At 37.1% G+C, this 11,019-nt stretch overlaps 1 protein-coding gene across 3 annotated transcripts in view; it reads left to right on the forward strand.

Moving 5' to 3' along the window:
* The first annotated feature begins 3,642 nt into the window (after window positions 1-3,642).
* The window catches only part of PRKD3 (protein kinase D3), a 107,277-nt gene continuing 99,900 nt past the window's right edge, over window positions 3,643-11,019 (forward strand). The window contains exons 1-2 of one of the 3 annotated variants that reach the window (XM_004369554.2): window positions 3,643-4,103; window positions 5,081-6,024. In XM_004369554.2, the coding sequence (XP_004369611.1) occupies window positions 5,737-6,024 (288 nt within the window). In that variant the 5' untranslated portion in view covers window positions 3,643-4,103; window positions 5,081-5,736. Of the gene's footprint in view, window positions 4,104-5,080; window positions 6,025-11,019 lie in introns of those variants that run through there. The other 2 variants (XM_023735930.1, XM_023735932.1) reach the window with 2 other exon arrangements.

The following is an 11,019-nucleotide window of genomic DNA, read 5'->3' on the forward strand; positions in this document are numbered from 1 at the left end:
TAGCTGTTAGAAATAAACATATCTACTTGATATACTGTTCATAAATTAATAATGTGTACTGTTGTCTCAGTTTTCTCATTTAAGCATAAAGGCAAAAAATGAAGCAATATACTAAAATTCATATAAGTTAGAATTCTTAAGATTTTCTTTTTTTACTATTTAGTCTTACTATGTTGTACATGTTACAGATATACAACTTAAGGTTTTACAGAGGTGACACAAGGAGAGGGAAAACAGATGGGGTGAGTGGGTAGAAGCTAATATGACAGCTCACATAGTCTTCAGTTTGTATTCATAGTGAAACTTTTAAAAATCATTTGTAAACAAAATTATAACATTTATATATAGTTTATTATGACTAGTTATCAATAGTTCTGATAAATTAGTCAGTTGTATTATAGATAATTGCTGTTATTTGGCTAATATTAAGAGGTATAATAAAGATTTAGTGTCCACCAAAATGTCCACCAAAAATGAATTACTATTGTTTAACAGAGCCCTGGTGATTCAGTGGTTAAGAGCTGCGGCTGTTAACCAAAAGGTCCACAGTTTGAATCTACCAGCTGTTCCTCAGAAACTCTGCAGGGCAGTTCTACTCTGTCCTATAGGGTTGCTATGAGTTGGAATTGATTCGATGGCAACGGGTTTGGTTTTTTTTTGTATTTTGAGGAGTCCCTGGGTAGTGCGCTGGGTAGTGCAAGTGATTAACATACTTAGCTGCTAATCGAATGGTTGAAGGTTCAAGTCTACCCAGAGGCACCTCAGAAGAAAGGCCTGGCAGTCTATTTCCAAAAAATCAGCCATTGAAAACCCTATGGAGCACAGTTCTAGTCTGACACACATGGGTTTGCTATAAATTGGAATTGACTGTGTGGCAACTGGTAATGTTATATTTTGAAGTATTTAACTTGCTGGCAGTATTATTCATTGGTATTACTTTATTATGAAAATTGTTAAGCTCTTAAAAACTGCTCGAGTCAGATATGTTAGGGAGCTCATTACCTTATGAGACAACCTGCTCCATTGTTAGGTTTTTGGAGGTGTAATGAAATGATGGAAAGAATGTGGGCTTTGGAGTCAAGGAAGCCTTAGCATGAATCCCAGTTCCATCACTTATTAGCTGTGTAATCTTGGGCAAACACAACATCTCTGAAAGTTTGATTCCTTTTCTGTAAAACAGAGTTAAATTCCCTACAGTCGTTGCAAAGATTTAATAAAGTATCATGTATCGATTATAGGGTTTACCATGTTGTTGTTGTTGTTGTGTGCTGTCTAGTTGATTATGACTCATAACAACCCTATGCAACAGAGTAGAACTGCCCCATGGGGTTTCCTAGGCTGTAATCTTTATGGAGAGCTGTGGTGGTGCAGTGGTTAAAGCACTTGGCTGCTAATCAGAATGTTGGTGTTTTGAACCTACCAGCTGCTTCATGGGAGAAAGATTTGGCAGTCTGCTTCTGTAAAGATTTAAAGCCTTGAAAACCCTATGGGGCAATTCTACTCTGTCCTATAGGGTTACTATGAGTCAGAATCAACTCCACTTATCAACTCGACAACAATGGGTTAATTTTTATGGGCAGATCCCTGATGGTGCACTGGTTAAACACTTCTAAGTTAGAAGCCACAACGCCGTGGGAGAAAAGACCTGGCAATCTGCTTCCAGAAAGATTTCAGCCTAGGAAACCCTATGGGGCAGTTCTACTCTGTCCTGCACAGTTGCTACGGGTCAGAATTAACTGGATGGTACACAACAGCAGTAATCTTTACGAGAGCAGATCACCACGTCTTTCCTTCTGCAAAGCTGCTTGTAGATTTGAACTGCTCACCTCTTTGGGAGCACTTAACCATTGCACCATAAGGGCTCCAGTGTTGAGCATGGTAGAGCCTTAATTGTTAATTTCTTCATCTAATCACTATGATAATAGCTAAAACTTACTGGGCACTTGCTGTAAGCCAGGTACTGTTGTAAGTACTTTCCACGCAGTAGCTCAGTCCTCACAGTGACCTGTGAGGTGAGTGGGTAGTGCAGTAATCTTCATTTTACTTACACCTTCTGGAATGATAACTGAATAAAGCTAATTGTTAACACCTGTGCAGATATTTGTATTTGAAGACCACTATTCTGCCTCCTACTTGTTTTGTGTGTGTATGTTTAAGCATATATTTGACAAATGACATTGTTTTCAGTTTTATCTGGATTCACGCTCTTTTTTTGTTTATGAAAATTGTGGACACTAGAAATGAACATAATAGGGATATAGGTTGACTAGCATCTCGGTGTCATAGGGGTTTAGGTTTGCATTAGTTCTTTTAGTCACCCATTCTATTAACGGCTCATAGCAAGCTCATGGTTAGATAACCCTTCTCACATGAGCAGCTTCCAGGCCAGCATTTCCCCATTTCTGCATTGCACATTTGACTTTTTGAAACTAAAGGCAAAGCTTTACACTACTTTGTTAAATTTATTTTTAGTTTATTTCTCTCAGACTTGTGTGTTCTGAGGATTTTATGATCGTATCTTCAATGTCTTTAACATCTCATAAGTAATGAAAAACAATATAGGCTATTGCTTAATGCCTTTTCTGTTTTAAGCATATATTTGACATATGAAATATGTGAAAGATATGAAATATATTTGACAAAAAATTTTTGGAAATGGCTAGTAGCGACGGTTGCACAACATGGTGAATGTAATTAATGTTACTGAATTGTACACTTAAGACTGGTAGAAACAACAAAATTTTTTTCATGTATATTTTATTACAGTAAAATAATTGACCAAAAAACAAAAACAACACAAACAAAAAAAAAAACCCAAACAATATAGAACCAAGGACAGTTCCAAGACACCCCCCAGAGGTTTGTCTCATCTAAATTGACATACAGCAGCAAACTTAATCCAACTTCATTAACATCCACCTCACACTCAGGCAACATTCACAGATAGCATGGAAAACCATCTTGAGTACTTTTTAAGCCAGCATATACTTTTTTTTTTTCTGGCTTTGCTATTTGTGTGAACTTCGGCAAGTACTTTAATCTTTAAACCTCTGCTTTCTCAAATATAAAATGGGTTTTGATGTGAGAATTAAATGAGGTAATGCATGTAAACTACTTAGAACAATGTCTGGCAGATAGTAAGAACTCAGTAAATGTAAAATATTATTACTACTATTATTTCCTCCATCTAAGAAGTCTAATAGTCTTTACCAAGATGTTAATAAGGTTGACTTGATATTACTTGCTAGTGATCATTATATTCTTTTCTAGTTATTCACAAGCCATTTGCTTTATAACCTATTCTCAGGTTTGGCTGACAATTTATATTAAGATTATATGTATGTAATTTCTGAAATATGCTTCCCTGCTCCTCTAAACCTGAACACTTAAAGCAACCCTGACCCAGACTGTAATTACTTCTCTCTTTTGAACTCTTTCTTCAAGATTATAGGCACCAACATTGTGATTACATTTGGTAATTGCTTTAGCAATATGGAACCCTGGTGGTGCAGTGGTTAAGAGCTCAGGCTGTTAACCAAAAGGTTGGCAGCTCAAATCCACCAGCCGCTCCTTAAAACCCTATGGGGCAGTTCTCCTCTGTCCTGTAGGGTCGCTGTGAGTTGGAATTGACTCTACGGCAGTGGTTTGTTTTTTTTTTTAGCAATATGGAATGAAATGCTTTGCGTTTTAAAGATCTAACTGGCATAAAGTTGTTTTAGTCTTTCTTACTCGTCATGCTTGGGTTTCAGTTCTCAGTGTTTTTCTGCTTTGGAGAAGATAAGCAAGATACAGGTTGAACAATTTTGCCTTTTGTCTGTGGTCTCTCAACCTTAACAACATCCTCTCTGAGTAGTGATTCTCTCAGTTCTTTGTTCTCTTTGAGAAATAGTATGTTATTGTGGAGACAGCACTAGTTAAAAACTATGAGACATGGGTTCTAATTCCCACTCTACCCCTTAATAGCCATGTGATGCTGGCAGGTTGCTTTAGCTCCCGTGCTTCGGTCTTTCCATCTGCAAAAATACTTAGTCAACTTTCGAAAAGACATCGTGAGGTAAAGTATGTGAAACATTTATAAACTGTCAAATGCTGTACAATATAAGGTGAGATAGTCATTTATTTTAATATAGCTGAAATTTCTTTTGTTGGCTTTAAGTGTTTTTTCTTAAGCCTTGGTTTATTCTTAGCTTTTTCATTCCTAGTAGTATCTGTGTTATGCTCTTCTATTATGTTCATCCTAACTTATTTAGCCCCCATTAACTACTCTCCAGAGAGTGATTCTGCAGCCACACTGGATGCTTCATTCTTTTTCCTTCCTTGGAATTATTAATGGATATATAGATAGAATTTAGAAGGATTCACCTTTTGGGAGCTGTTTTACTTACCTGACTTGGGTCATACTTTTTTTATTTTTTTACATTTTGAACTTTATTTTCCTAAAAACCATGACACATATTTAACTGTGCCAAATGCTTTCTTACTGTTAGAAATCCTTTATGATGAGATCACTTTTTCCTATGTTCCTGTCATAAGTATGTCAGCTTTTGTAGCTTTTGCTGGTCATATAACTGTGTCCACTATATCCCCTCCTGCTTCTGAAAGGAATTTGTTGACAAAGCAAGTAAGTCAGGAGTCGTGTTGTGGATGAATTAGGTTTTTAATATAAAAAAGAATACTTTTGTCTGTATTAGGAAAGTTTTATACATCTTTTGTATGACTGGGTAGTACACGTTTTATTTCTGTGACAATGTCAGTTTTTTAAAAATCTTTTCTGTTTTTCTCTATTTTTGTCATAACTCAGTTGTGTTTAAAGTGTTTGATCTTCAAGTTTCAGGTATTAGTGAAGGGTGGTAGGGGTGGTTTTTTTTTGCGCAGGAGGCTCTCCCTGAAAGTATAAAATGGTAAAAAATGGCCCTGATAGCGAGACAGAAAATGTTTACCAGTTAGGATTTACTGGTGAATTATAAACATTGTAATAAGACAAAAACTATCATTTAAAACAATTATAAAGAATCTTACATTTTTAAAATAATGTCCAGTTACTATAAAATATTAACACTGTTTTAAAAATTCCTTCCAGGCTGACTACATTTCAGAAAGCATCAACTTTTCTCAATGGACCCGTTCATCAAATGAATGTTTAGAATCTTTGGACTTCATCATAGAAAAATTTATATCCCAAAATGAAAATGAGAACATTTGAGAAGGTCATTTAAGGTATGGACATTTGAGAAGGTGTCCCATCAAATCAGTGAACTAAAGGATAAGAACTGAATAGATTAATCTTACATACTTATTATTTTTAAAACCAAGAGAATTTCATCTTGAGAGAAAAACAGCTTGTACTCAATATGTATTTTATGAAAGTAAAGGAGAGAGACAAGAACAAAGTGAAAAGAAAATAGATGAAGATGCTTAGTAAATAAGCAGTCAGCTCTCTTCTGATGAGGATAACTCAGTGATATTAAATCCGTTGCAAAATCCTGGTTGTGGTCCTAAACACAAGACTCCTTTTTGATGGGACTCTCTTAATTAAGGGAAATAGGACCTCTTGTGTATCCAACTCGTAGTTGTAGAACTTGCAGTCATTGGCATGAGTGATTTAAAAGAGGAAATAGAGAGGCTTTTTACTATTTCCAAAAGTGCAGTCACTTTTTTACCACTGTGATTTTAAAAGCTTCTTCATAACCATTTTTAAAAATTTGATAACTATTTTAAAAGATTAAAGAAAGGCAGATGTCCGCAAACAGTTCCCCTCCATCAGCCCAGAAGTCTGTATTACCTGCAACTCTTCCTGCTGTGCTTCCAACTCCTTCTCCATGTTCAAGTCCTAAGACTGGACTCTCTGCCCGACTGTCCAATGGAAGCTTCAGTACACAGTCACTCACCAACTCGAGGGGCTCAGTGCACACAATTTCATTTCTACTGCAAATTGGCCTTACACGGGAGAGCGTTACCATTGAAGCCCAGGAACTATCTTTATCTGCTGTCAAGGATCTTGTGTGCTCCATTGTTTATCAGAAGGTACCGTACGTGATATTTATGTTGATAGTTTTGCTCATTAATATTGTTTCTGATGCTTCTCTGTAAATACACATGCAGGAGTTAGTTAACACATATGGATCAATCAGTAATTTATGTCCTGATTCTGAGCATTTTTGGAAGAGTCTTAGTAGACTAATAGCCGTAAGTCTGAAATTGCAAACTCTGGTAATTGGAGCCTGCATCCCAGATTCAAATTTTAATTCACTTTTCTGTAGGTAATAGTTTAAAAAATACTGCTTATACTATTTGTCTCTTTAAGAGCATGAAAATCTGTATAAAGTCAAAGGAACATAAGAAATTGCATGTGTTTTCAGAGAACACACTCAGGAGCTAGAGAGAGGGAACAAGGCATCGAGGTGACTTACAAAAAGGATGGGACACAGAGAAGCTGAGTCCCAGGTTCACACATTGTTCTTTTTAGGTTCTCTGTGTTCTCTCTATTTTATACCCTCTTTTATCCGTTTAGATCCTGATTTTGTTTTTCAGAGAAGATGTGACAAATCCATCATTTAATATAGGATCACACACACTGTCTCTTAAATTTGTTTAATAATTTTGATTTAATGAATGAACTGATGTATTCTCTATTTTATCATAAAACTATATAGGCTGTGTGAATTGGTTACATTTTTTATTTTTAATGAGCTAAGCATTATGTTTCAGACACACAAAATAGTATACTTTCTATTTGTAAAAGTTGTCTCAGTGAGATTAATATATTGGGATTCATCTACTCATTGTTTTTGTTTCAGTTATTATGCTTTATATGGTTTGTCTTTATTTTCTGATGTAGAAGTAATTAGTAATCCAAAAATGTGTGATTTCTGAAAGTGATGTATGCCTTCTGTGTTTTAACAGTGATTTATTTAAATGTGGCCCAAAGTAAGATTAACCTTCCTTTTGTAGATCTGTAGAGCCATCTATGTATCGTTCAGCATCTTTCCTTTTAGTTTCCCTTTCATTAAATTATTAGGTTTTTCACAAATACTTTTGTAACTGGGCTGTAATTTTTAATTAAAATTTTAACTTAAATATAATTTATAACTTAAATGTTCCCTTTCAGTCTGAAATCATAAAAACTCAAACGGTGTTTTGGTGGCATCTGCCATGTTCTACACAAATAATGTGCACCTTGTACATTTGTTTGTCAACTGCACTCTCCCCCCTGCGAGATATTTTCATAAGTGCCACTGGGTTGGCAAACAAACATAGGCGATGTGTGTTATTTACATAAAAATACAGTATGTTGCTCAATTCTCAATCTTTGGAGATTTCATTTAGTTCTTACATTTATAGAGAGACATACTGATTTTCTGCTGGATTATTCTAGAATCATCAGTAGAATAATTCATCATTCATATAGATATGAGAAGTAGTCAGATGGGAACTGGATTACAAATCATAATCCATGAACAGTTAGAGTGATGGCAAGGAAGTAAACCAGGGCTTCAAACCGGTTTGAACTGGTTCAGTCATGCCCAACGAAGCGAAACTGGAACAGATCCGAATTTTTAAAATTTGGGTGATCCGGAACCATAACCAGAACAGGAAAAATTACCATCAAAGCCATGGAATGGGAGGCTCGGAAGAGGCGTCATGAGCCCTTTCAGGAGCCTGATGTGTGAGACTGGATTATTGCCATAACTGAGGAGAGCAACACACAATAAAGGCAGCGCGGTCAGCTGCTGTGTTTGAGCAGGGCACTGCTGTTTCTGACTCTGTTCAAAATCTAATGGGCAAGAGATTTGGTTGCTATGCAGAGTGAGTTCTCCCCTTGTTTTCTAAGAGGGAGATTAAGTTTGTAGCAGGGCTTTGACTCATAATTTTTCCCATTCCGGTTAGGTTTCTAGTTCACCCAAATTTTTAAAATTTGGGTCTGCTCCAGTGTTGCTTCCTCAGCCATGATTGAACTGGGAAGAACCAGTTCGAAGCCCTGAAATAAATAGGGATGTAAATAAAAAAGGATGATTCAGGGTAAACCTTATAAAAATATAAAAGAGAATTATTGGTTATTAATATAGCCAGCTTAAAATGAATGTCATAGTGGACTGAATTTGAGTCAATATTATAGTGATATGGGAATGTGATTTTTATGACATGGGCTAGAATCCTTAATGTTGTTTGTTGAGTATAGTGAAAGAGTATTGAGCTAGAAGCTAGGTCAAAAACCAAACCTGTTGCCATGGAGTCAGTTCCAACTCATAGCGACACTGTAGGGCAGTAAAACTTCTCCATAGGGTTTCCAAGGAGCAGCTGGTGGACTCAAACTGCTGACCGTTTGGTTAGCAGCCGAGCTCTTAACCACTGCGGTCACTCTATTATTTATTTACTGTGTATTTAACTGTACTTTGGGAAAGCGATTTAACTGTACTTTGGGAAAGCGATTTCACTTCTCTGAATCACAGTTTCTATATCTATCAAATGAGTTGGGGTGATTTCTAGTATGAAATTCTAGCCGTGAGAGGCTCAATCGTTTAGTTTCATTTTGGGTCTTCACTGCTAGAAGCAAATAAAGGAGAAGAGAGTCTTGAGGGATGGGCTGATCCAGGTCCTGGTGAAATAAATCTTAGGGGAACCAGGTTAAACTCTGGGATTTAACCACAGAGAAGCTTCTTGAATCCCTTAGTCATCCTGGAGCTGTAAAAATCTCTTCAGAAGTTCTTCTTTTTACCTCTTTTCTTGTCTTGGATAGCTTGCTTGTAAGTCAGCTGCTTTAATTACTTACACATGTACAACTCCAGTTTAACTTTTTTTAAAACTAATATTTTATTGTGTTTAGAGTGAAAGTTTACACAGCAAATTAGGTTCCTCTTTAACAATTTTTATACAGATTGTTCCATGCCATTGGTTACAACTTTTACAGTGTGTCAGCATTCTCTTTATTTCCATTCTATTTGTTCTGTTTCCATTGATCTACTTTCCCTTCCCCTCTTTGCCTTCTCATCTTTGCTTGTGGGTAAGTGTTGGCCATTCAGTCTCATGTAGTTAATTGTTCAATTGAGCACATTACTCACAGGTGATATTGGTTATTTTATAAGCCAATCTATTATTTGGTTGAAAGGTGACTGTCTTAGTTATCTAGTGCTGCTATAACAGAAACAACACAAGGGGATGGCTTTAACGAACAGAAATTTATTCTCTTACAATTTAGGAGGCTAGAAGTCCAAATTCAGGATGCTAGCTCTAGGGAAAGGCTTTCTCTCTCTGTTGGCTCTGGGGGAAGATCCTTGTCATCAATCTTCCCCTGGTCTAGGAGCTCCTCAGTGCAGGGACCCTGGGTCCAAAGGACACTCTCTGCTCCCAACTCTTCTTTCTTGGTGGTAGGAGGTCCCTCTCCTCTCTGCTCCTTTTTCTCTTATATCTCAAAAGAGACTGACTCAGGATACAACCTAATCCTGTAGATTGAGTTGTGCCTTGTTGACATAACTGCCTCTAATCCTGCCTCATTAACATCACAGAGGTTAGGATTTACAACACATAGGATAATTACATCAGACCATAAAATGGAGGACAATGGGAAAGTGCTGAGAATCATGACCTAGCCAAGTTGTCTTAGTTATCTAGTGCTGTGATAACAGAAATACCACAAGTGAATGGCTTTAACAAAGAGAAGTTTATTTCCTCACAGTAAAGTAGGCTAAAAGTCCAAATTCAGAGTATGAGCTCCAAAGGAAGGCTTTCTCTCGCTGTCGGCCTTCTCATCAATGTTCTCCTGGGCTACGTGCTTCTCCGTGCAGGGACCCCAGGTCCAAAGGACACGCTGTGCTCCCGGCACTGCTTTCTTGGTGGTATGAGGTCCCTGTCTTTCTGCTCTCTTCTCTTTTATATCTCAAGAGATTGCCTCAAGACACAATCCAATCTTGTAGATTGAGACCTGCCTCACTAACACAACTGCTGCTCATCCTCTCTTAACATCATAGAGGCAGGATTTACAACACATAGGAAAATCACATCAGATGACAAAATAGTGGACAGTCATCAATACTGGGAATCATGGGCTACCCAAATTGATACACACATTTTTTTGGAGACATAATTCAATCCATGATACAAGTTAACACATTTTGGGGGGACACAACTCAATCCATAATAATGACCTGCAGAAATAGCTTCACATCCAAGTTCAAAGGTTATTTTAGGGCGATAGTCTCAGGTGTTCCTCTAGACTCTATCTGTCCCATAAGTCTGGCCTTTTTTATGAACTTGAGTTCTGTTCTTTATTTTTCTCCCATTCTATCTGGGACCTTCTATTGTGTCCCTGGTCAGAATGGTCAGTAGTGGTAGCCAGGCACCATCTAGTTCTTATGGTCTGAGTTTAGAGAAGGCTGTGGTTAGTGTGGGCCATTAGTCCCGTGAAGTAGTTTCTTCTCTGAGCCTTTGATTCCTTCATTCTCTTTTCTCCGATAGTTGTATCTTAGATGGCTGCTTGCAAGCTTTTAAGACCCCAGATGCAACTCACCAATCTAGAATGTAGAACATTACTTTTGTGAACTATGTTATGCCTAAGTTGTCTAAGTTAGTTGTCTCCTGAGACTGTGGTCCCAAGCCTTCTAACCCAGTAAACTAATCCCACGAGTTGTTAGGATATGTCTAGTAAGCCTCCGTAACTGTGATCCCATGTGGTTTGTTATGTATCTGTATATATATGGAGCTCACACAAACGTGTATGTGCCTATACATACACTAGTGTATGCCTTTCTGTACACATCCAGTTTAACTCTTGGGACTCTGAAATAATTATTTGCATGATATTTGGGAATTATTTTGAACCTCTCAAGAAAGATGTTATTCAAAAACCATAATTTTGCTGAAGATAATTCAAAAGTGATTGCAGCAGTGCATCGACAGAGAACTGCCAGAAATTCAAGGTGGCTTCAGAAGAGAACGTGGAACAAAGGATGTCATTGCTGATGTCAGATAAATCTTGGCTGAAAGAGAATACCAGAAAAGATGTTTACCTGTGTTTTATTGACT

The sequence above is a fragment of the Trichechus manatus genome, unplaced genomic scaffold, assembly GCF_000243295.1.
Source record: "Trichechus manatus latirostris isolate Lorelei unplaced genomic scaffold, TriManLat1.0 scaffold00005, whole genome shotgun sequence".
Lineage (NCBI taxonomy): Eukaryota > Metazoa > Chordata > Mammalia > Sirenia > Trichechidae > Trichechus > Trichechus manatus.